Source organism: Chelonoidis abingdonii, chromosome 17, assembly GCF_003597395.2.
Source record: "Chelonoidis abingdonii isolate Lonesome George chromosome 17, CheloAbing_2.0, whole genome shotgun sequence".
NCBI lineage: Eukaryota > Metazoa > Chordata > Testudines > Testudinidae > Chelonoidis > Chelonoidis abingdonii.
In genome coordinates, this window is record NC_133785.1 from 40,496,345 (window position 1) to 40,521,286 (window position 24,942).

Consider the following 24,942-nt stretch of genomic DNA (forward strand, 5'->3'; position numbering starts at 1 on the left):
ATCCCCAGAGAGTCAGTCTCAGGACTGACAGGAATCTAAAATTCAATTCTTCTGATTTTAACAGCTAGAAATACTCTTCCAGGCCTGTCATTGGCCACGCTGGATACTCGGATTACATAGTAGGAAAATCTTTGTAACTACAAGGACAGTTACATACAGTAACAGGTTACCAAGGGAGGTTGCTGAATCCTCCTTGTTGGAGATTTTTAATAACGGATTAGACAAACGTGTGTTCAGGATAGTCTAGCTTTACTTGCCCCTCTTGCTGAGGCAGATGGACTCGATGACCTCAAGGTCCCTTTCAACCCTACACTTATGAACCTATGTCTCCCCCGCATCCTCCAATCCCTCTACTGGCTCCGCACTGCACCAAACTGAAACTTCTCCTCATTTTCAAGGCCCTTTACAACTCTGTTCCTCCACACTTCTCTGCTCCTGTTACCAGACTGCACCCGCCCCATTGCTCTACCAATTCTACTAGCCTTGAATGGCCATTTCTCTCCTTGTTCCATAAACATCCACATGATTCTTTCCCAGCACAAGGGGCTGCATGGAACTCCTCACGTGAGTTCATCTACAAGGCCACCACTCTCTCCTCCCCTAAATCCCACTTCTATGATGTTTAGAAGAAATAAGGGAACCAATGACAGCCATAGAACACATTAGTCAGGGGTATCAAATTTATTTTAAAGGTTTGACAATCTGGAGCCATCTGGAACCAAGAGCTAAGCTATGTAACTGCATGCTATTATTTTCCTTACCCTTCCCTCTTATTTGCCTCACCTAACAGATTCAAAATTATACTGTAAGCTCTTTGGGGCATGGACTTCCATTTGCAAAACACAGATCTAGCACTGATTGGGGACTTTGTTTCTCACTTTTATGTTGCGTGTATTGCAGTAGTACCCAAACAGTGATCCTTACCTAAAACGCCTAGTCCCTGAAAAGCTCAGATTTCCAAAAGGGCTTATTAAAATGTTTCAAGGATTCGTTTGCAGTAACTTAAAAGTTGCCAAGGAAAACTGAGGTAAGGTAAGGAGGCATCATTCACAGTTAAGTCACCTGTTGAAAACAGCCGATTCTACTCTCAGGAAGTACCATGAACTGTAATCACTCCTACTGCAGGGCTAGAACAGTGTGCAGCACACCGTAATGCAGATGTGAATTTGATCTAATTTCCTAGAAGGTAACAAGAATCATTTGGCCTCTTGCCAATAACACAACTTAAAGCTGCATCAGTGAATGATCTGACCAGGCAGTTAACTGAAATAGATGAAGTCACACATGGGCTAAAGTTTCACAGTTAGTAATTTCTTTTCCTTTATTCACCAATATTCATCTCATCTACAAAAATCAGTCTTTATTGTTCCATATTTAAAGGAGGCAGAGATCAAAATTTGGGTGGGATTTTCAGAAGCACCTAAGTGTCTTAGAAGCACTTTCAATGGGACTCATGCTCCTAAGTCATTCAGATGCTCTTTAGGCTGAGATTTTCACCATACATAATGAGAGATATCTGGACAAAAAAACCCAAATCACCCAGCACTATTTTTGCAGCTACTTAAAATACATTAACTGTACTCAGGCCCTCAGATTAGGGCAGCCCAGATATCAATGATACAGAGATACAAATAGGAAGTAAACAAAAAAGCAATGTTATTTTCACAGCTTCACACAAAACAAGAATGTGAACGAAAAGCTGATTTAGAAATTGGAAGATTCTTGTCCTGAGACTGCCACACAATGAAGGGGTGTACGCAGAGGGCAGCAATTAAAGAGACACTAGAAACAACTCCCAAAATGCTGGAGAGATATCAATGCACAAAGGGGGGGCCTGATCAGGTTGACAGGGTCCCTTACATTTAAAAAGTTATTTTGCTCTGTGCTTCATAGTCTCAGGATATCCACTGCTTTCCTTATATTCACATTTTCAGATCAGAAAGTCTGTTCCACTGCCTTAATGTACACAAAGCTCTGCACCTCTCAGAATCATAGAATACCAGGGGTGGAAGGGACCTCAAGAGGTATCTAGTCCAACCTCCTACTCAAAGCAGGACCAGTCCCCAACTAAATCATCCCAGCCAGGGCTTTGTCATGCCTGACCTTAAAAACCTCCACCACCCTAGGAAACCCATTCCAGTGCTTCACCACCCTCCTAGTGAAAAAGTTTTTCCTAATATTCAATCTAAAGCTCCCCCACTGCAACCTGAGACCATTACTCCTTGTTCTGTCATCTGGTACCACTGAGAACAGTCTAGATCCATCCTCTCATTCTTGTCTTCTACAGACTGAATAATCCCAGTTCGCTCAGCCCCTCCTCAGAAGTCATGGGCTCCAGCCCCCTAGTCATTTTTGTTGCCCTCTGCTGGACTCTTTCCAATTTTTCCACATCCTTCTTGTAGTGTGGGGCCCAAAACTGGACACAGTGCTCCAGATGAGGCCACACCAATACCAAAGAGAGGGGAAATATCATGTCCCTTGATCTGCTGGCAATGCCCCTACTTATACAGCCCACAATGCCGTTAGTCCCCAGGAGAAGGCACTACTTTTGTTTCTTATTTCATTGGAGGGGAGTCGGCTCTCTATTACATACTAAGAAGGCAATCTCCAACAGTAGGAAAGTGCAGCTAGAAAGGTGACAAGACTGGTTATTTCAAAGCAAAAGCCATCTCCATTCCTAGAAATGGACAGGGCAGCACCACCACCATTTTCCTATTTTAACCCTTGTTTTAGAGCCTGATCACATACCTACTGAATCGAGGGAGAGGAAGGGGAAAGGAGTTTCATTGGCAAGGCCTGAGATAACCTGCTATTCCCCAAGAGTAAATCATAACTACTAATATATAGCACGTCTTGTAAACCTGTTCCTGTGTTTGTGTACTCATTAGTCCAGATATCCAGAGATGTAGAACCTAGATAAGAGGCTGACCCAGGAAGAAGGTAGGATGACACAGGTAAAGAATCACGCTTAGTGAGCTGCTAATTCTTTACAACTTCTCCAGAACCAAAGGAAACTGTCAACATCCTTAACTGTCACCAAAATGACTTAATCTGAACTGAGATACTGAGTGAGGACCCAAGTAACGGGATACTGAAGCTATTCCTACTTTGCTTTCCTATTACCCCCCACTCCCTCCAATAAAAAAATCTTCAATATTTTATCCTTTCCCAGCCCTACATTGCAGCAACCCACTCCCTGCCAGCGTAACCAACACCACTCCTTAAGCGATCCAGTAGGGCTTGCTAGAGACCAATGCATGGCCCATACTTCAAAGCATTCTCAAACCTCTCTACATCTCAGCGCATTCTGTGTCAAAACATTAAAAAATTCTGCGCACAATATTTTAAAATTCTGTGTGTCAAATAAACGTAGCAGCTCTAGCATAACATTAGGGAGCACAGGGCACTGGCTGCACAGAGGTGGGAGATCACTCAGATCTTGGAAGGGGGGTCTAGGTATGGAGGACTGAGTGGGGGCATCCAGATGCAGCTGGTTGGGCCTCAGTAGGGTGGGGATCAGGGTGGTGTTCTGGGCAGATGGAGGAGCAGATCCCTATACAGTGATCCCTCCCCCCTGCAGCTGAAGAGCGATAGGTGCAGGAAGCGTTGGGGGTGGGGGGGAGATGGCAGAATTTCCTACAGACAGGGGAGAAATGTAGGGGTGGGTGGGTTCCAAGATGTCAGCGTACGACTTCCTGGGTAAAGCTGCCAAAGGAATGCCCAGAGCTATGCTGTTTGGCCCACTGTGTTCTGAAAGACCCTTGTGTCACCCAGAGCAGAAGGAAGTGGTTAAGACAACATCTGAGGAGGAGAAACAAAGGAGCCAAGAGTGACTCCACATAGTATGAGTAGGCTGAGCACTGATGGTTTCAAATGTTGACATTCCCTCCACAGGAGCCTTCTAAGAGTGTTGATTACTGGTGCTTTGGCCAGGGTGAACCAGTGGGCACCCTTCTGTATGTATCTGGGTTAGTTGGACCATTCATAAGATAATCCTACCTTTCTTGGGACCATCAAGATCTTGGAAAGCCACTTCCATGGTGCCTTGTTAGAGTCAACAACAGGATCCTTGCTGGAGCCCCTCCTTCCTTCCATACTGTATCAGTGGTTTCCAAAACACACAAGAGGGGTTTTCATGACCCCAGCTTCAGGCCCTGGAAACATCTTTTAGGGAATCCTTGAAACAGTTTCAAGGGTTCCTTATAGGATATTTTTACAAGAGAATGGCTCCTTTTAGCATGTGATTTGCACTAAGGGAGGCACAGGGGCCATACCAGGGGATCCATTTTAGGAAAAGTCTCCTAAACTCACAGACTATGAGTCGTTTGCAGGGACAGAGTCCACAGTCTTGTGACCCAGGAACCTCTTGATGCCAACTGACCGAGGGCACCAAGGGAATGCATGGGGTTTTACAGGGATACTCTGGGTCACTTCTAGGCATAATAATTCACCAGAGTGTGGCATGTAAGGTCTCTATTGAGAACCAGTAGTCATTGTGAAACGCATATACAGGTAATATTCAAGAAGTTATGCTTCTGTGCTGAAAATTATGTTCTTAAGATATGCAAGTTAAGCCAAGTCAACAAATGGTGATACATTTTCTCCTGTCAGGTAGAGGAAAGAGGAGACGCTCAACTCTCTCTGGCTAGTCAAATGCATATTGTCTGGCAACCTATCTATAGTCCGAGTCAAATACTAATCGATATTGTAAAAACAACTAGAAAGCAGCACACAGGAAAAGACACTAGCGGAGGGGGGCTGGGGGGGGGGGGGAGAGATCCTGTTTACAAGTAAAGACAATGGATTGTTGGGGGAATACCTTTGGGTGCAAAAAGACACCCTTCATCCTTCCCTGAGAAGCGATGAACCGTCAGCATGGTCTATCTTATGAACGGAGGGTCACAATCAGCCTGGCTGGAAAACGCTGCAAAGACCAGGTAAGCTAATTCATTAGACAAGACAGTATCTTGTTAACTAAATCTAGGCTCTAGAAGGCATATAATGATTTTGTTGTACATGTAACCATGCGTGTCCAATACTTTGGCTTGCTACATCTTGAATCTCTATACAGTACTTCATTAAACAAACTTTCACTTGTTTTCACTATATACAGATCTGAGTGCTTTGTGTTGAACAGACCAATGAAACTGGTGAGCTAGCGTCTACTGTTTCTTTGGGAGCAGTGGGTCTGTGAATTCAGGGAGTGACTGGTGCATCAGGGGTTTGTCACTCCAGAGGGATGCTTGGAAGGCTCAAGGGTTGGAGTGTGCCTACTGCTAACCTGTGGAGAGGGAGTAGAGGCTGAGTAGGTTTGGAAGGGAGTGCTTGTTTACCCTGTGGCTTGTTGGGGAGCTGACCCCTGGCAGGCACAGACAAGGCTTCCTCATGCTAAGGGCAGGGGCTAGCGAGGTGCCTCACAACACGAGATACCCCAGGGAAGTGTCAGAGTTCTCTCTCTCCTCAGGCTTTCAGAGAAGTCCTTGCAGATATCGCAACCTGGGTTTGAGTGGCCATACCCAAGGCACAAAAAACACTTTTCAGGACCTTAAGAAACAGAAAATGGCAGGGAAAGGAGAATGCCTCTCACTTTTGTTAGATGGAGCCTACCAGCTTGGGCAAGGCACAAGGTGACTCAAAGCCACTAAAACTTCGAAACAGCCCAAGAACTACAACAATTAAACCACAATTATCTGGCGTATCCTACACCTATCTGAACTATTCTACGAAAAGAACAGAAAAATGAGAGGTTGTTTCCATGACTATTCCAGCAAGAAAAATTAATAGGCCACTAGAAGGGATAGGGTATTTATAGCCACTTCCTATGAAATGTAGGGTTTGAGGGAGTTACACATACACCAAAACTGCCAACTATTTCTCAGAAAGTTTACGTCACCTCATTTCTAAGTCTGGAACTCCTCCGAGAGCGGGGCTCTGCGAAGTAATGCCATGAGATATTATCTGTCAAACTTCTCATATGAAAAAGAAATAATTCTGATACATGGAAAGCTAGATGTCCACAAACTAGTGTTCAAATTATTCCTACTTATGTAGACACCTGGACCTCTGACTTACAAGTTAATGCATAAATTCAAAATAATTCAAAGATGTTTACCTGGACCTGTTGTGGCTGCTGAACCTGTATCTGTTGCTCTTGCTGGGTTTGCTGCTGGACACTGGTTGTAACAGGACAGGCAAGCTCAAGCAAAGATCCGGCCACCTCTGTGCTGTCCGTGTAAATGCAGTTTCCGCCTTGCTGATATACCATGGTGGTGGTGGCTGTCTGCTGGAATTCCTGGAGAGCTTCAGGCCCCTTGGAAGCAAGAGAGTCGAGAAACTCCTTCATCCTGTGCTGAGGGATTGTTCGTGCTTTCACACGGATGTATTCTTCAAAGGAAATGGTGTTCTCCAGAGAATTATTCATATTGCAAGGTCCTTAGGATTCCTTAACAAAGGAGAAAGTTAAGACTCTTGTTTCACAACTTTCATAGTCATACTGCATAAGGGTACACAAGAAGCCAGTGGATAACATCTTACACACACTGGACTTCTGCGAGACAAACACAGGCAGCCGGAAGCCTGAAGAGACAAATGCTGTAGTTTTACATGCCATTTTATGCAGCTAAGCATTTCTTTAATTAATCTCTTGTTAAGAGTCACAACTGCACACTGCTACCCACCCTCCAGGCTTACTTGCCCTGTCTCTCCAGAGTGTTGTCTCCTGCTGATGACGATACTAATGCACTCGGTCTCAGGCCAGACCAGTCCCGAATAGGCTAAATTAACCCTTATTGAATTGTATGTGTTCATTTACAGCATGGAATACTATATATAGTATCAAGAACATTTGAGAAGCTATTGCCTAAGGGATTTATAGCTATAGATGTGACAGAACCAAGTATCACAACCCATTAGGCAACAAAATAACACTCTGTGGTAACTAATGGGAAGGAGGAGATAGGGAAGTATGAAGAGATAGCATCTCCACATTTACACTGGGATTATTCTCTCTCACTTTGCTGAGCAGAATTTTCAGACTTCTTTGAAAGGACAGAGGGCAGAATGCTGGAGTCCAAAGATTCCACTAAATGGGACCAGTGCACGTGGAAAGAAGCAGTGAGGTCTTGAAAAAGTAGGCCTCACACTCCTATTAGCAAATATTAGGAGGAAGAAATCAATATGAAACAGGGTATAGTAGAAAGGACAGATGTACGGTGAAGGAAGGAAAACAGAGCAAAAGAAACCAACAAGATCAGGGAGAAAGTAAGACCACAGAAAAAAAAAATCACCCAAGAACAAGATTAACATCTGGGGTATTATCTCACAGGTACTGTTTGAATTGCTTACCTATCTTCTTTAAGTACAAGAAGTATTCCTATTTCACTATCACCTTTTCTGTGAGTGTATTCTTGTTTCTGTGGCAGTAATAACTCATGGTGAAGGGTAAACACATTTAGATGGTAACCTTACCACTACTGATGTGGTCATGAAATGGTGTGTGGAGATATGGGGTTGCAGCAACAATTACCAGGCTAGGGAACTTTCCGTGACTGGGCCTAATTAGGTACACAGAAGAAGAGAAAGGGACACATACAGATAACACTACATATACACACATTATGGTGATTGGGACCACAGAAACAATAGATGAGAAGAAAGAAGGTGTACAACATTTCAGCACTGATTTGGTCACAAGAGACTGACTACATTCGTTCAACAAGGTAGCCCAAAGTGTTATTTCTAAAGCAGCGTGCAAGCAAAAGGGGGTTTAGTAATAGACTGTCAACATTAAGTGCAGCAGAGTTCTAGCAATGGGAGCTGGATCAGACCCTAAATCATTTCTCATTGTTGGTCTGAATTCCACCCCAACCTGGTCAGGCAGCACCACACCCATGACAATTCATGCAGGAGGGACTCGGATACAAGTCACTACTAGCACATGCGTCCGGCTTGCAGTCAAAGACGTATGGCTCCCAAAGGCAGAGGATGTGTGTGAGGCAATTCTTGCAGAACAGAACTTATGGGACCTTAAAAATAAGTGACAAGTTTCTGCAATGGGTTCCTGTGGAAAAATCTAAGCATTTATAGTGAACACAACTATACTGTTGTGCTTACACAAATAAAAAGTACAAGCTTACATTGTTCATTTATGTAAGAGAAGGATTTTAATACAGAATAGCTGCATTTGCCACTGTCCTTTAGCCACAATGTTTTATAATACAGCATGCAGAAGCTTCCATACAACTATCTGATAATGGGGGGGAAGGGGGAAATCTCTCTTTCACTGAAGTTACACTTTAACAAGCTTTCTCACCAGCTATACATGGAACACACAACTAATGAAGCTATTCGTGTCACTGCTGACTCAGTGACAAGTTTCCCCAGAAGCCACCAAGAACACACTCCAAACATCTTTAACAGTTTACCTTCTCTCAGGAAGAAAAAGTTTGACACTATCTACAGCCATGCTGAAAGCAACAGAAACCCTGGCCTTGCTAATCTGTTTTCAGCGCTGCAGAAGACCACCAGGCCTTCATCAACAAATTCTGAAATGAGTATTAAACCTCACTGAAAGAAAAACAGAAACCCAGTATGATACTTTCACGTAGAGAATTGTTAAGTTTTCCATGTTTGTGCACGTTTGGTTGGAATTTAAGCCCACTAAAGTTTGCAGGGATTGGCCCGAGTACCTTGACTAAGATTTTCAGACCTGAATAGTTACATTGGGTGCCCAATTTGAGATGCATTAAATGGGCCTGACTTTCAGAAGGCAGGTGCTCAGTAATTTTGAGAAAGACTCCTCTCAAATGTCTCAAGATTGGCACCCAAAAACTGACCCCCCCTACAAAAAAAAAAACTCTCTAGTTACTTGTGAAAAATCTTGGTCCTTGTGTTGGAAGCTGTTTTCACATATACAGCTGACTGCTCTCTGGCAGAGCTTAAAAACCAAAACCAAAAAACCCCACAACCCAGAAATCTATATCTACTAGGTACAGGTAGATAAAAAATAAGGAGGGACCCACCACAACTGAGGTCTAGGGGTGTGAATACCAAGGTGCCATCCATTACTTCCAACAGCTGAGGGAGTAGAACAAGTGCTGGGATTCTTTCTTACTGTCCCTTTACTTGACTTAGGTGTTCAATCTCTCAATCAGCTTCTGACTAGTAGTCAGCTGAAATCAGAAGCCCACTCTTCCTTCTAGCAGACTGTAGGGGAAGTAAGTTTCCTTTTCCTCTCCCTCCCAATCCCAGAGCCTCCTGACAGCTGTCCTATTAAGTTCTTACACTGCATTTATCACTGTGGTATCTAAGCTCCTTCAGAGTATTATCTAATATACATATTATCCAGAGTGCATAGGGACATTAGTCATGGACCAGGACTCCCTTATGTTAGGCACTGTACCAAGAGAACAGAGATGGTCCTTGCACCAAACAGTAGGGGAGTCGCTGCTGTTCTACCTCTCCCAACGTTCTGCGCGATTGGGAAAGAGGCAGACTGGACTCCAGTGCTCCATTCCTATGCTCCCTTTTCATTTATATAGAGAATTTAAAAAACAAGTCTCCTTTTTTCTAAGCAGCAGCTCAGCTAAACTGACCTAACCACATTCTTGTCAATTTCAAGGCTACCTACAGAAATACAGAAGTGCAGTAGTTAAACTGACCAGGCTCTTGTTAGTTTCACTTTTCTTCCCCTTGGCAAAAGTATGAGCAATAGCAGAGGTATGAGCACTGGCTGTAGATTCAGGAAGGTAACACGTATTGAAGCCTTATTTTTCCATTGTAATGAGCAGAAGTTTAAAAAAACAAGTATAAAAAGGACTAAGCCTCCCCCTTTGATCACCTAACATACCACCTCCCTCAGCATTAACATATAGATTTTTATTTTTTTAAATAAAAACCTGTTCAGGTTTCCAAGCACACACTTAATATAATTCTCTTTATGCAACGTTAGTATTGCATTTAACCGAAAAAAGATTTTATACTAGAACATACACAAATGTATAATGGCAGGCAGGCAAACACCTTTACCACTAGCTATTAAAATATCAGGGTGGATCAGCTTATGCACTCAGTTTATCCATTACATACAGTCCATTTCAAACTGAAGTGAATACTCATCACTGCTAAAACTTGGCAGAATGCATTTTTAAATTGTTCAGCAAAGGCTGCTGCTTGGATACATGGATATAATTCCTCCCTTTTCAGCTTAATTGCATTTTCCGCTAAATAGGATCTGGAAAATAGTTCAAGTTCATGAGCATAAGTGGTTAGTTCATAAAACTTAGCAACTAAAGATACTGAAAACGTACACACAGATTTGCAGCAGGTGGACTATCTGGACTCACCAGTCACCATGTTGCAGGTATTTCTGCTGCACTTGTCCTGAGCTCTTAGACTTGTAACATTCTGGAGAAGACAGAACAAAGAAGCCCTTTCTATCCCCAGTTTTTTGGGTTTTTTAGTTAAATTGTATTTTAAAAAGAGACTTACGAAAATGAAACAAAACACAAAATGAATATAATCATAAAAATGCTACACCCTTAATAGATAGTTCCTAACCAATTATTGCAAGACATGCCCAATTCCTAACCAGTTTGTTTTACTTCCAGGTCTTAAGAACATGTATTAAGACAAACAGATCTTCATGTACATCTTTTGCACAGTGCAGAATGTTCTCTGCGACAGAGAACTGTGCTGGAACTTACATAACACTTTTCAATGGACACGGGAGTTACTGAAACTTAGAACAAGGCAGCAGTGGGGAAAAAAAATATTGCCATAAGGTCCAGAGGCCTTTTCTTGCTCCGTTCTCCTCACAAGTGTTCAAGGTAGACTAGAGTAAGTAGGCAGAGCTGGGGACCAGTAGTCCAATTAAGGCTCTCTGAGGAGATAACAAACACTAAAAAAAGAGTCAGTGTTAAATGGAGAGAAGACTAAACTCCATACACATCTGTTAAATGATGGGTTACACCTCAAGATTTTTTAAAACCCTCTTAATGGAGTTAAGTAAAATATCTGCTGCTCTTGCTGCAGCTAATAAACAAAACTGTAAACAGACTTGACCGGTCCTTTACTGAACCACTCACCCACTATACAAAATATACTAAGGTTTTGTGCAATACAGCAAAACTTTCTTAAGAGACCACTCAAGAGCCTGACACATCAGGTGCTTACGGGAGATGTTTTCCAGTAAACGTGCAGCAAGATTGTGCTCACGCAATTGGCAGAGGTCTCCCGGGACAGCAGACTGCTTAGTAAGGTTTTCACCGCACATAAGCAACTAGGACTCTTGCTTTGTCTCCAAAACCGAGATTTCTGGACGCAGGAGCCTCGGCACTTCCCAAGGCTCTGGCCAGACAAGGCCCGGTCTGAAGATCTCCTGCACTTCTCCGCTCGCACTGTCCTAAAGCGGGAGCCGCCCCCGCCCCGGTTCCTGGCGGCGGTACCGGCCGCGGTGTCAGCCCGAGCTGGGCCAGGCGCTGCACCCGGCCCCAGCAGAGCCCCCACGGGACGGGACGGGACACTCGCGCGCCGCCCCGCAACAGGGAGACGAGCGCGCCCGCCGCCGGGAGCGAGCGGCCCCGTGCGCGTGCCCGGGAGCAACAGCGGCGCAGAAAGGGCCGCCCGCGGCTGGGGGAGGGACACGGGGACGAGCCCCGCCTCTCACGGGAGGCCAAGGCCTCGCGCGGGCACACGGTGCCTCGGTTCGCTGCGCGCTCCGGCAGCGCCACACAACAAGCGGGCCCGCGCCTCCCGTCGGGGCCGCGCCGCCCCCGGAACCCTGCCTGGCGGAGGCCCGCCCGGCCCAGCCCGTCTCCCCCGGCCCGAAAAGCCCGCGCGCCGCCTCGCCCGGGACGGCCCCACCCCGCCTCGCCTCACCCTGGCCCCGCCGCCGCCTCGCTCCGCCGCCGCCTCGGCCCGACTCTTTTCCCCTCACAGCTCCCTGGGCGCCATCTTACATTCAACCCCCCGCAGCCAATCAGCGCTCAGCCCCGGCCTCGCGAGAGCGCGGCCGCCAAACCCCGCGAGAGCTCCGCGTCCGGAGCCACCCCGCGCCTTAAAGGGGCCGTGCGCCGGGACTGGGCTCTTGGCAGCGGAGAAGGAGGCGCTGCCTGCTGCTAGCGCCCGTGGGCGCCTTGGCCTGGCCCGGCCCGGCCCGGCCCTGCCCCGCCCCGGAGAGGGGAAGATTCCAGAGTGGGGCTGCGGACCCCTTCCAGGCTTTGGGCCAGGCCCAGTGCACGGCGCTGCACAGCCCCTGTACCCGCTGGGGTCTGGCCCGGACTCACCCCAGCCCAGCAGGGCTGTGACACAGCCCAGTCGTTAACCAGCCTGCCCTAGAGAAAGCACCAGGCCACTGCCGGTGGGGAGGTCGGGCCAACAGTGGGCAGGTGACTGCAAGCTCAGCCCGTCCCCTAACACCCCCCCAGCTCCGGTTCCCGTGAACGCTTTTAACCCAATGTTCACAGGGAGCTTTACAATGGGAGAACCCAAAAGTCTGGCTTGGCCAAGCGCCAGCCAGGTGGGGGAAGAGAATGTCATTTCTCACCCACAGCAGAAGGCTGCTTGTGGCTTAGTCTCTTGCATCAGTACCTTTTGAGACTAGCCTCTGCCTTACAGATGGGTCTCAACGTACCTGGGATGCTCAGCAGTAACGAAATGTTTCGTTCTGCTTGCCGGACCTGGGGCAGCAGAATGGCCTAAATGACCTTTTGAGGCCCCTTCCAGCCCTTCATGTCTCTGATTTAACACCTTCTCCCCACACCCTTCGTGGGGGACAAGACGGAGATGTGAGAAATGCAGACTGAAAGTTGGCTTTTTCCCCATCAGTCAAGTGACATCCTGTCCTTTTAAGATGAAGTCAAGCCTGTAGGACGATGAAAGAAGAATTAAAAACAAATAATAGGCCCACAACCACAGAGGCAGGCTCCTGTGCTCTCACCCATCTGACAAGAGGAGCAGGGCCCAATGTGATGCCATCCAGAAGTGGCAGGTTTCAGAGTAGCAGCCGTGTTAGTCTGTATCCGCAAAAAGAACAGGAGTCCTTGTGGCACCTTAGAGACTAACATTTATTTGAGCATATGCTTTTGTGGGCTAGAAAGGGCAATACAGAGGTCCTCTAGCAGCAGTTTTTTATTTTGGTACAAAAAAATGCCCAGTGACAGTTTTGACAATTAGGAAAGTAGCTGTGAATGGCATTCAGAGAGGAAGAAGGAAAAGTGCTGACCACTATGGATGGAGCTGGCAAAACAACTCCATGGAAGAGGACAGAGGCGGGAAATACTGGGTCCCATTGGTAGGAGAGAAAGAGCAGCTCTGGCTGCACTCAGGCAAAGGGAATAAGATCAGGAGCTGTAGAAATACAAGATGAATGGGTTGTGTTTTTTTGGGGGGAAACCACAATTCTATTTCCAGTTGAAGCAGCCATGATATTAGCAAGGTTCAGAGATAACATCCACACCTGCCGGTGAGAAATGCAGAGACCCTCTGTCTAGAATATTCACAGCTGAGCAGTGGAAGGATACATGGATTTCACAATCACTGTCAGTATGGAAACAAAACACCAACAGGTCAAATCAAATTGCTTGGGGCAGGAGAATGCATCAGAGAAGCTTGCAGGCCTTTCCAAAAGCAAACATTGCTCCACAGCATTTTGGAATGCTGCTTTGGAGGAGAGCATTGTGTGGTTTGTATGATTGGGAAGCAACTTTGCCATGCCCTCTCCTCTCACTGCTGAGCTCTTCCCCTCTCAGGACAAACTCTAGTGTTACAGAACAGGAGCAACTTCCAGCACACACCCCAGGCACTGCAGCGTGCTTGGGAAGGGCTTGTCCCCACAGCAGCTAAGGCAGGAGGTGCTCCACCTAGCAGGTATTATCCTTAGTGAGGCCAGAGTTGTGAGGGTGACATACAGCTGCCTGAAAATTGTCCCTGTCTTCCATGCATCACCTGTTGGAGCCCTGCAGCTAGCATGCTCTCGTTTTGCTTCCTGGCTTTAGAAGCTGTATCCTGGGCTCTGCAAGGCAGCACTATGCCTGACCATTCACAATGCAATGAGTTAAACAGGGTTTGTGTGGACAGAATGTGGAAGGGCAATCACAAAGAGGAGTTTGATTGGTCCAAGTATCTTAACTCCCCTCCCTGCTACAAGGCAGCCAGGCTGGGTGAGTTGGAAAGCAAATGGTTAATTGCTTAATTAAAACACAGGGCAACGTCCCACACAGGAAGGAGTTTAAAGACTAGCAAGTGAGACTGGGTAACCCAGAGATGAAGAGAAATGCAGGGCTAATTCAGCCCTCGAGTAACTCCTTTCACTTCATGGAGTTACAGAAGGGATTACACTGGCCCACTGTTTAGCATCTGTTCAGTAGTTTCCATTGGTGGTGACCTGCTAACACCTTCTGCACTTTGTTCCAGCTCGCTCCAGGAGCTCAGCACAGCTGTTGTGGCTTAAAGCAGGCCAGGAAGAGTGAATTTGGCTGTGGGTACTTCTGCCTGAGGTTGGAGAACTGAGTTGTGCAGGGCCCTGTGCAAATCAACAATCTCCTTATCAAGGAGTAGAAGCCCTGAGGGATTCTCACAGGCAGCCCACAGTGACGAGCTATAGGCCAGCAGAGCAATTTCTGCCCCAGTGTCAGCCTGGGAGTTGCACACACACAGAGGCCTGGCTATGGGCGTGCAGAGCAGAGCATTTAACTTGACCCCCCCAGCACAGGTAATTAGCACAGCCTCCCCCAGAGTCAGAGGACAGACTTTTAGCTAGCAAACGGAAATGGAAAAGCAGGCCCTGCTTATGGCATCTACCCCATCCACACGAAAGGATCTTCCAGCAGTCAGTTGCTAAGTACAGGACCCACAGGCTACCAGGGGAGGCCGAGCCGAGCCGAGCCGAGCCTCCACTCCCTATGCAGGCCCTGTGTGGTCACTTTCACTCCTACACTGACCCAGTGGGGAGAGCGAGGGCTAATTGTAAGCAGCTGGGCCCAGGAGCTAGTTCTCTGCAGTGAGAGCCCAGGGAGTCACCTCCAGGTTCCAGCAGGCGCTTTCAGTCCATCTGCCCAGGCTCAGGCAGATGTTAGCTATGCCACAGCAGTGAGATGCCCACAGCAGCCTTGGCACTTTGTGCCATTCTGGACCAGTGCAGACGCTATCGAAGGTCCTTCTATGGCCTCATCACCATGGTACCTGGGCACCTCCTGACTCCAACGCACTGAACCTCATGCCCCTGGGGAGCTCAACCTGGGCATCATCCCCACTGACAGATGGGAACTGAGGCCCAGAGCCTTCCGCTGGTTTAAAGAAAAACCTCCCTGCCTCAAGGATCTGGGCCTAAGCCACTTTCCCAGCCATGCAAGCCTTGGGTAGTGCTGGGAACTGAACCGAACCGAAAGGTCAGTCCTAGGCGAGTGCCCAGCCCATGGGGTCATCCTCCTCCAGAGCAGCCCTGGCCACCTGTTCTCTTTGTTCCGGCCCCCAGGGTCTTTCCCTGCCGCTGCCTTGCTTCCACTTACTCCCTCTCTGCACCGGCCCCCAGCCCTCGCCCCACTGGCTGTGGTGCCAGCCGGGTGAGGGCGGCCCAGAGGAGCTGAGCAGGGCACAGGCTGTTAGGAGACAGGGGGCTTGTTAAGGCACATCCTGCTCCGGCCAGTGCAGCCAGAGGGGAGGTTCCCGCCACGCCAGCCGGGCCCAGGCTGCTCCCTGCCTCTCCTCGCCCCACCCCCGTTACCCCAGGGCAGAGCAGGGCCCCGCGGCTGGGATCTTTGGAAGGCGCCGAGCCTGAGCCGGACTCCAGGGCCGGGCCCGGCTGCTTTAACAGCCCCATGTGCTCGCTGGCAGCCTCCCACCCGGCAGCACCGGCAGCCGCTTAAGGTGGCCCACGGGGCTCGCGGGGGAGGGGGGGCGCTGCCGCAGCCCCGCAAGGCAGCTGCCCCCCTCCAGCGACCGGGGCCCAAACCCGCCTGCGGCCTCAGCCGCTGGCCGCGGGCCCGGGCACCGCCCGGGGGGTCAGGCCGCCCCGAGCCCAGCCACCTTAAGTGGGGCCGGGAGCCCGCGGGCCCGGAGCAGGGGCAAGCCCGGCTGCGAGCTCAGCTCCCCGGCGCTGTGCGGGATCCGGGCCCGGCTCCCTCGGCCTTGAGTCCAGCTCCGAGAGCAGCCCGGCCCCCCGCGACCCGCCCGCCCGGTCCCCTCTGCCCGCCCCGGCCCCCGCCGACCCGCCCCGCCCGGTCCCCTCTGCCCGCCCGCGACCCGCCCCGCCCGGTCCCCTCTGCCGCCCCGGCCCCGCCGCGATCCGCCCCGCCCGGTCCCCTCTGCCCGCCCCGCCCCCCGCGACCCGCCCCGCCCGGTCCCTCTGCCCGCCCCGCGACCGCCCCGCCCGGTCCTCTGCCCGCCCCGGCCCCGCCGCGATCCGCCCCCGCCGCCCAGGCCCTGAGCCCACCAGATCCCCAGGCAGGGCCGCCTGCGAACAGCCTGTCCCGAGGGCCCCTCAGCCTAGCCCCGTTCTGCGGGCTTGGGGCCGCCTGGGGGGCTGGGCTGGGGGCTGGGGCTGCCGACGTTTTAAGCGTCACTGTCATTAAGGGCGAGAATGACACTGGTCGGTGCAGCGTTTAGTGTCTCACATCCCCAGCGGGGCCAGTGCGATCCCTGGGCTGAGCCCGGCCCCATTAGCATCACCCCTCCCCTAACCATGGCCTGGTCTGGAGACCCCACCCGGGCTCTGGAAACTGGCCCAGTCCCCTTCCCGGCCAAATCCCTCCTTCCTGGCTGCTGGCATCAGCCTCCGGCTCCGAGGCTGGGTTACCCCTTCGCTGCTGGAGCCAACACCCCTCGCCCACTCTGTTCCCCTGGGCAGGGCCAGGCCAGGCTCACTCACCCAGCCTGGCTCCTGGGGGAGCTAACCAGACCAAGCCCCTCGCCTGCCTCCTGCAGGGCAGATTTCTAACCCTTTCATCATCTCCTGGCTCTGCTCTGAGCCCTCTGCAATTTATTCAACGTCCTCCTGGCATTGTGCGCACCAGAGCTGGACCCAGGATTCCCACAATGGTCACATCAATGCCAGATACACAACACAGTCAACCTGGGGAACTCCTCGCCAGGGCATGTTGTGAAAGCCAAGACTATAACAGGGTTCAAAAAAGACCTACAGAAGTTCATGGAGGACGGGACCCTCAATGGCTGTTCGCCAGGATGGGCAGGGAGGGTGTCCCTAGCCTCAGTTTGCCAGAAGCTGGGAATGAGCGACAGGGGATGGATCACTTGGTGATTCCCTGTTTCGTTCACTCCCTCTGGGGCACCTGGCACTGGCCACTGTCAGCAGACAGGACACAGGGCTAGATGGACCTTTGGTCTGAGCCAGCCTGGCTGTTCTGATGTTGTAGGTGTGGACACTTCCATTTAGCTGGCTCTGTCCTGGCCAGCTGTCCTTTCCCCTAGTCACCCCTCCCCTCTGCAAACTTCATCTGTGATGATTTTGTTTTTTCTTCCAGGTCACTGACAAAAATCTCGTGATCCCTGCAGGACTCCCGGGCACCAGCCCTGCCCTGTGAGGATGCCCCAGCTAGTTACAGCTTGCGAGTGAGCCGTTAGCCAGTTCAGAATCCTTGCGATGCGGGGCCATGGGAAGGTCACCTTTCTAAAACCAGCGTGTCACATAACATCACAGCCTCACACCGCGGCCTTCATGGTCAGACCTGCCATGTCAGCAGAAAGGCTGCGGAGTTAGTCGGACGGGCTTCATGCGCCATAAACCCAGCCCGAGCGGCATTACTGACATCACCCTCCTTTAGTTCCTCAGTAACGGAGGCCAGAGCAGTCGTGCCATTGTCTAGCCTGGGATCGCGGTCAGGCTGACAGCCCAGTGACAGGCACGTTAGCTTTCTGCCCAGCTTGGAGAACGGCCCCCCAGGCGCCGCTGGCCAGAAATGGGGGGGGACCCCACCAGATGCCCCAGGCACATGCAAACAGGAGCCAAGGAGTGGGCTGGGCCGGCCAGCTCTCAGGACACAGGCTAAGTAACTTGGCCTCTCCCTTCCTCCCACCCTTGTCCTCCTGCAGGCCCCCTGGCTTCACCCCGCTCCCCCCTCGCCTCCTCCCCTCCCAAGAACCCTGAGACCTGGGGGGCATTCAGCCCATGCTGGCCCCCAAGGTATCGCTGCAGTGTGGTTCACGCACCAGCGGAGCCTGGTACCCCGTGACCCTCAGCCAGGGCTGTAAGCAGGCTGCCCCCAGCCTCTCCCCATGGTGTCCCCCCTCACTCCCGGGCCCAGCTCTGCAGCCCTGGCCCCATGCAGGGCCTGAGCCAGAGCTTGTGGGTCTCTCCCTGTTCCGAGGACAGCTGCTGGGTTCCAGCCGCACTCCACCAGGCCCCATGGCCCAGGCCGTGCCTGGCTGAGTGGCTCTCCTGGGTCCCCTGGCCCTGCCCAGCTGTGTGCTGCTGGGACACCCGCACCTGGGGAGTAGGGCCCCTGGGTGCCCTCATCAGCAAGCTGCAGCACAGTGCGCTGGGGTGACTCTGCTCCCCCTGAGGGTCGTGTGGGCAGCCCGGGCTGCTTCCTCTGCTGGTTCTCAACCAGATGCCCACTCGCCCCGGCCAGGCATGTCCTGCCCTGCCCGGCCAGCTCCGAGGGGGGGGCTCCTGCCAGCAGGCAGGGCTGGGCAAGGACTGGCCCTGGATCGAACGGGGTTGGTAGCTCCCAGCCGCCCATGGGATGCGACCAAACCTGCAGTTTTGAGCTAGGAAGGGACGCTGAAGGCAGGGCTGGGGGCCAGCAGCCATCCCGCTGCTGGGCTGGAGCCGGGTCCTGCAGGCTGGGCTGCTGTGGTGATGGTGACTTAGCAAGCGGGAAGATGTGACCCAGCCTCGTTCATGGGAACTGCAGGCGTCACCTCGGTGCCCTCCCAGCAGCAACGGGCTGAGCACAGGGGCCTCCCCTCCCTTCCCCTCCTTGGGGGCTGCTTTCTGAGGGACGTCTCTGCTGGAGTAAAAGGCCCGCGGGGTAGCTGGGGCTGGGCTGGGTCAGTGACAGGCTCAGGCTAAACATTGCCGGCGTGTGGATGTTCAGGTTCGGCCCGGAGCCCAGGCGTCTACGTTGCAGTTTTACTGCCCTGCAGCCTGGGCCAGCTGTGGCCTTTGGGTGCTGTGTGGAATACCCTGAAAGTCTCTGTCCCGCCCTCGGCCACTGCCTGGCCCTGCAGTGGAACAGAGCAGCCCAGGGGGTGGGGATCCAGGGCCAGCCTGGCCCTTGGAGGGCACTCTCTGTGGCCCTGCAGCCAGCCCAAGGGCTGTGCCCAGGTGCCCCGCTGTGTGGTGTCCCCTGTAAACCAGGTGGGGTTTCCTCCTCAGGGGGCTGCCCCTAATCCCTGGCTCCCAGGAGGCTGCCTAAGTGGCCGTGACCTCGCCTTTGCCTGGAGCAGCCCCATGCCTGGGGCCATGCTGAGCTCTGCAGAGGGGCCTGGCTCCTGCGAGGGGCAGCAGAGAACCTCACACACACAACCTGTGCCCACTACAGCACCCTGCCCCCAGCAAGGGTGGCGCCCATCACAGCCCCCGCCCACAGCAGGCAGCTGGCTAGGGGGCCAGGACCCCCTGCATCTCACCCAGGGAAATGCTGCCCCAGGAGTCCCAAGGTCTGGCTGTCCCCTCATGCTGGCTTTAGGGACAGGCAGGAGGAGGGCAGGTCAGCCTGAGCTCATGAGCTGTTTGGGGGGCGGGAGGAGGGTTACCCTGGAGCTAGGAGAGGGGCAGGATTCCAGCCCATAAAGCTTGGCACAGCCTGGCATGGGGGTGCAGGAGGGAAGGGCAGCTCCCCATGGTCAGGCCTGGGGGGCAGCACGGTGGGGGGACCCTTCAGCACGGAGGCCCTCGGGTCCCCGCCCCATGCCAGTGACGCAGGCGGGAAGGCAGCTCCAATGTTCGTTTATTGCGGTGAGATGTGCCAGCCCCGTGAGCCCTGGGTTAAGGCAGCTGTGGCCCACGGGCGAGGGCTGGGCCCTTGTTCCTGGGTTGCAGTCTCCCCGTACCAGAACGATGGCTCTGGCTGTGCCCAGGCCCAAGGCGGCAGCAGTGGCTCCGTCACATCTTGCCGGGATCCTCCTTCAGCGTCACCGTCCGGTTAAACACCATCTGTGGAGGGAGAGGGAGCCGCACTGAGCGAGCAGCGATAGTGCCGGCCGGCCCCCCGGAGCCGAGCGACAGGGACCCCAAGGACTCACCTTCCCCTCCGAGCTGTCGGGATCCACCGAGAAGTAACCCAGCCGCTCAAACTGGAACTTGTCCAGGGGCTTGGCGGAGCAGACGGATCTGTCAGCCAGGGCGCCAGTGATGATGCGCAGCGAGTCCTGTGGAGAGCGGCATGGCTCAGCGCCTGGGCCCCGGACCACCCCACAGCCAGGGAGAGCAACATGGCTCAGCACCTGGGTCCCAGGCCCCTGGCCCACCCCACGGCCAGGGGCGAGCGGCACTGCTCAGCGCCTGGGTCCCGGGCCCCTGGCCCACCCCACGGCCAAGGGAAAGCGGCTCGGCTCAGCACCTGGGCCCCCGGCCCACCCCACGGCCAGGGGAGAGGATGTGATGAAGTGGGAATGTTCTGGCTGTGTTCTGTGAATGCTGAGTGGGGAGTATTGACCTGGGAAGGTTGCAGGGGGTTGTGCTGGGACGGCTGCACTGGGGAAGGGAGGGGGGTTGGAGGCCAGGTGACACCTCTGCCTGGGACACTGAACAAGGGGGACACAGGCTGGGGGAGGAGCTGGGGGGGTTTCAGTTTGGGACTGGCTGGGAAATGGAGAGGGGTGCCCCCCTGCAACGGGGCTGTGGCCTCCCTGGGGCCCCAGTGGACCTAACTAAAGGGGGTCCTGCTGTCTGTACCGGCAAGGCCTGTCCTGGACTGCGTCCCTGTCATCTAAATAAACCTTCTGTGTTACTGGCTGGCTGAGTCGGTGCATCGCAGGAACCCGGGGGTGCCGGGCCTTGTCTCCTCCCTGCTCCGTGACAGAGGGGCACTGCTCAGCGGCTGGGCAACAGGCATGTGTGGCCCCAACACTGCTTGCCCCCCTGCCCCAACAGCCAGGACCTTCCAAGTGGGGTGGCAGGGGAGAGCCCAGGGGCAGAGGGAAGGGAGACCCTGGGGGGCTGGCAGGGCAGGCTCCTCAGCTCAGCATCTCTCACTCTTCCTGCCCCTAGCCGTGAGCTGCGGGCGTGCAGAGAACCGGGGGAGGTGTCCCCGTTCCCCGGTGCCAATGGCCCCCGGATGGGGGTGCTCCCCTCACTCCAGGCTGGGTGGAACCCACTCCTGCTCTGCCCAGTGGGTCACATGCTCAGTGCCGCTCAGGCCCTCCCACTCTGGGACTCCCCCAGCAAGCCCCCAAGGCGCTGGCCCTGCCCTCCCAGCCGGAGACGTGGTACACGGGGCAGCACGTCCCTAGCCAGAAGAGGGAAGCCAGTGGCCTGGCACAGGCCTGTACTCGGGGCACCTGGCGGGGAACCTTGTCACAGCAGTGAGGCCTGGACCGCTGCAGCCGAGCCGCAGCATCTGGCAGCACTCACGGGGTTGAGGTCACTCAAGAACCCAGCTGGCACCTCTGCAGGGTCCTCGGGGTTTTTGTGCAAGAACCTGCAAATAAGACAAGGCCTGTCAGGGCCGGGGCTGAGGCCCCAGGGGCAGGAATCCCTGAAATCTCTCCCCTGCCCCCTGCAGTGACCAGCTGCCCAACCTGGCTGGGTCTTACCCTGTGCCACCTTCTGCCGTGCCGGGGAGCCCCCTGACCTAGCAGTCCCAGCAGTAGCCACCAGGGCTGCAGCCCTCCCCCCGCAGTGGCCTGGGAAGCGCTGAGATCTCTGGTGCGTTTCCTAGCAGGCAGGGGCTGGCACCGAGGTCCCTGCAGCTGCCAGGGCAGCTGGTGAGAGCAGTAGAGCTGCTGAAGTGGCAGCTCCGGGTTCACCTGCTAAGAGGAGCTGGGTGCCGCTGGCTGTGCCCAAGGCGTGGCTCCACACAGCGGGGCTGGGGCACTGGCCCAGTCCTGCCCCCGGGACAGCCCTGAGCCAGCGCCCCCCCGTACTCACAGCTGTTCGTAGAGCCGCACCTCGCAGACCAGTGGCTCTGACACCCAGTGGATGAAGGCTTTGGGCTTCTCTGCAGTGTCCGACTTGGTGCAGGTCACCTCCAGCTCCATCACCTGCCCGCCAGCATCCTGAGCACGGAGTAAGAGGAGTGTCAGGGGCCAACACCCCACGGCCTCGCGCCTGTGCCCACCACACAGCCAGCCTGGGGAGAAGGGGGGGGGTCTGCTGCATGCCGAGCGGCTGGGGGCTGGAGAGCCAAGACCACCGCTGCCTGTGCCAGCTCCCGCCCCCTGCAGAGCTTCCCGCAGCTCCAGGACCAAGCGCAGGGGAGCAGGCCTGAGGCCCAGCAACAGCTGAGCCCTCCCCAGAACCCAGGCCTCCTGCCCCGCCCCACCCCACCCTCCTTGGAATGCAGACGTCCTGCCTCCCTCCATCCCACCCTCCCTGGAACACATGCGTCCTGCCTCCTCCCCCTGCTCCCTGGAACCCAGGCATCCTGCATCCCTCCACCCCACCCTCCCTGGAACCCAGACATCCTGCCTCCTCTCCCTAGTCTCTGGAACCCGGGCATCCTGGTTCTTCCCTTCTGCCCTCCCCAGAACCCAGGCATCCTGCGTCCCTCCACCCCACCCTCCCTGGAACCCAGGCATCCTGCTCCCCCACGCCACCCTCCGCCAGAACCCAGACTACTGCCCGTCATCTCTCCCTGGTCTGGAACCCGGCATCCTGGCTGTTTTATAGTTGGTGCAGGTGGCTATCGTGTGTCCCCTCTGCGCCTCACGCAGCTGATCGGCATGGCATCCTGGCTCCGCTCACTCTCTCAGTCTCTGGAAAGCCCAGGCATCCCTGCCTCCTCCACCTCCCGGCGGGAATATCACCCTACGAGACCAGGCATCTGGCTCCCCCTCCAGAAAAAGTGATTGGAGGGCGCCCCCTGGTGCGTGACGCGCAGGTTGCACTGGGAAGCAAACTCTGGAAGCCTAGAGCATGAGGCTGGCACATCAGTCTAATGGCCAGGCGACACCAAGGCAAGTGGCAGTGATAGTAGCCCACTTGAGACAGTTCCTGGACAGCATGAACGTACCGGTGTGTCCGTAGTCCCACTGGCTGGCCGTGTGCCAGCGCCCTGTAGCCTTTGTCACTCACCTGCAGGCAGAGACCCTCGGCCCTGTGTTGTGTCCGGCCCGCGCGCCCAGCAGGCGTCAGGCTGAGAGCTCCGGCCTCCGGCCGACGGCCAGCGTCAGCCGAGCTCCGGCCCCGGCCCCGGCCAGCGTCAGCCGAGCTCTGGCCCTGGCTCCCGCCCATACAGACTGGCTGGGCTCTCCCGTTCAGTGGCTGGCAGGTGCCCCAACTGACCAGCCTAGTCCCACTCCCTGCATGGAGCCCGTCCCCCACCCCCATTCCCTATGGGGAGGAGCCCTGGAGCCAGGGTAATGCCGGTGCCCCCGCCCTGCTCACCTCCCTGAAGTCGCTCTGCTCGATGTAGATGGTGGCCTGGAAGGGGACTTTGTGGAAGCCCTTGGTCTCGTTGGCTGGGAAGTTGGGCACAAAAACTTCCAGGGCCTGGCAGGGAAGCAGCAGGTCAGTGCCAGCAGCAGGGCCATGCTGAGCCCCTTCGCGCCCCAGGCCTGGAGCCCTCCAGCGCCCCTCTGTGCGCCGCCAGCCTCACCTTCTGGGTGGGGAAGTTGGTGATGATGACTCGGAGGGGCTGCAGCACAGCCATGGCGCGGGGGGCACGCTCGTTCAGCACCTCCCGCACACACGCCTCCAGCAGGTGGGGCTCCATTGTCGTCTGCGCCACTGTCACCCCTACCTGCGGGCACAGGCTGCGCTCAGCTCCCGCCCAGGAGGGGCAGCCAGCACCCGCTCCCCCCGCCCCAGAGCACCTACCCGCGCACAGAAGTTGTTGATGGCCTCGGGGGGGAAACCTCGGCGGCGCAGGGCCGTCAGCGTGAAGAGCCGCGGGTCGTCCCAGTCCCTGAAATGGCAACACCAGCTGTGACCAGCAGGGGGCAGCGTGGAGCAGCCCCGCCCGCCCCAGCAGCCTGCACATTCCTCACCTGACAGCGCCCGCCTCCACCAGCCGGATGATCTTCCTCTTGGACACCACAGTGTAGAGCAGGTTCAGGCGCCCGTACTCCCACTGCACAGGGCAGTACACGCCCAGCGCATTACACAGCCAGAAGTAGGAGGAACGCCTGGCGGGAAAAATCACACAGCTGGTCACGCCTCACCTGCCCCTGCCCCTGCCCATCCACTGCCCCCTCCGTGCCCTGCCACTCACACCGCTGTCCCCCTGCTAGCTGGGCTCAGCCCCAGCTGCACTGAGCTCCCACTGGCCACAGGCACTGCCCCTGCTGGCCTCCCGGCTCCCCACAGCCGCCGACACTGCCCCCCACAATCAGAGCAAGCTCCCCACAGCTGCAGAGGAGACACAGCTCTGCTGGCCCCGCCTCACCGGGCCTGGAACTCTTTGGTGCAGAGCGAGTGGGTGATGTGCTCAATGGAGTCGCACAGGCAGTGCGTGTAGTCGTACGTGGGGTAGATGCACCTGAAAGGCAAGGCAGGGCCTGAGGGCTGGACACCCAGCCCCTCACCAGCGCCCGCGCCCCCCCTTCCGACACCAGCCCCTCGCCGGCACCCGCTGCCCCCCCCTTCCGACACCAGCCACTTGCCGGCACCCGCTGCCCCCCCCTTTCGACACCGGCGCCCGCGCCCCCCCTTCCAACAGCAGCCCCTTGCCGGTGCCCACTGCCCCCCGCCTTCCGATACCAGCCACTCGCCGGCACCCGCTGCCCCCCCCTTCCGACACCAGCCCCTCGCCGGAGCCCGCTGCCCCCCGCCTTCCGACACCAGCCACTCGCCGGCACCCGCTGCCCCCCCCTTCCGACACC

The 24,942-nt window shown here is 54.6% G+C and overlaps 2 protein-coding genes across 5 annotated transcripts in view; both read right to left on the minus strand.

Annotated features, from left to right (window-relative positions):
- The window catches only part of QRICH1 (glutamine rich 1), a 28,817-nt gene extending 16,825 nt beyond the window's left edge, over positions 1–11,992 (minus strand). The window contains exons 1-3 of one of the 4 annotated variants that reach the window (XM_032781775.2): positions 11,878–11,992; positions 10,344–10,404; positions 6,113–6,442 (exon numbers count right to left, since the gene is read on the minus strand). In XM_032781775.2, coding sequence (XP_032637666.1) covers positions 6,113–6,421 — 309 coding nt within the window. In that variant the 5' untranslated portion in view covers positions 6,422–6,442; positions 10,344–10,404; positions 11,878–11,992. Of the gene's footprint in view, positions 1–6,112; positions 6,443–10,343; positions 10,434–11,172; positions 11,247–11,877 lie in introns of those variants that run through there. The other 3 variants (XM_075073335.1, XM_032781776.2, XM_032781778.2) reach the window with 3 other exon arrangements.
- Positions 11,993–19,891: 7,899 nt separating this feature from the next.
- The window catches only part of QARS1 (glutaminyl-tRNA synthetase 1), a 28,799-nt gene continuing 23,748 nt past the window's right edge, over positions 19,892–24,942 (minus strand). Inside the window, 11 exon segments of the mRNA XM_075073328.1 lie at positions 19,892–20,113; positions 20,203–20,328; positions 21,533–21,599; positions 22,049–22,176; positions 23,102–23,194; positions 23,507–23,611; positions 23,718–23,857; positions 23,935–24,026; positions 24,109–24,246; positions 24,507–24,640; positions 24,828–24,891. Coding sequence (XP_074929429.1) covers positions 20,063–20,113; positions 20,203–20,328; positions 21,533–21,599; positions 22,049–22,176; positions 23,102–23,194; positions 23,507–23,611; positions 23,718–23,857; positions 23,935–24,026; positions 24,109–24,246; positions 24,507–24,640; positions 24,828–24,891 — 1,138 coding nt within the window. The 3' untranslated portion in view covers positions 19,892–20,062.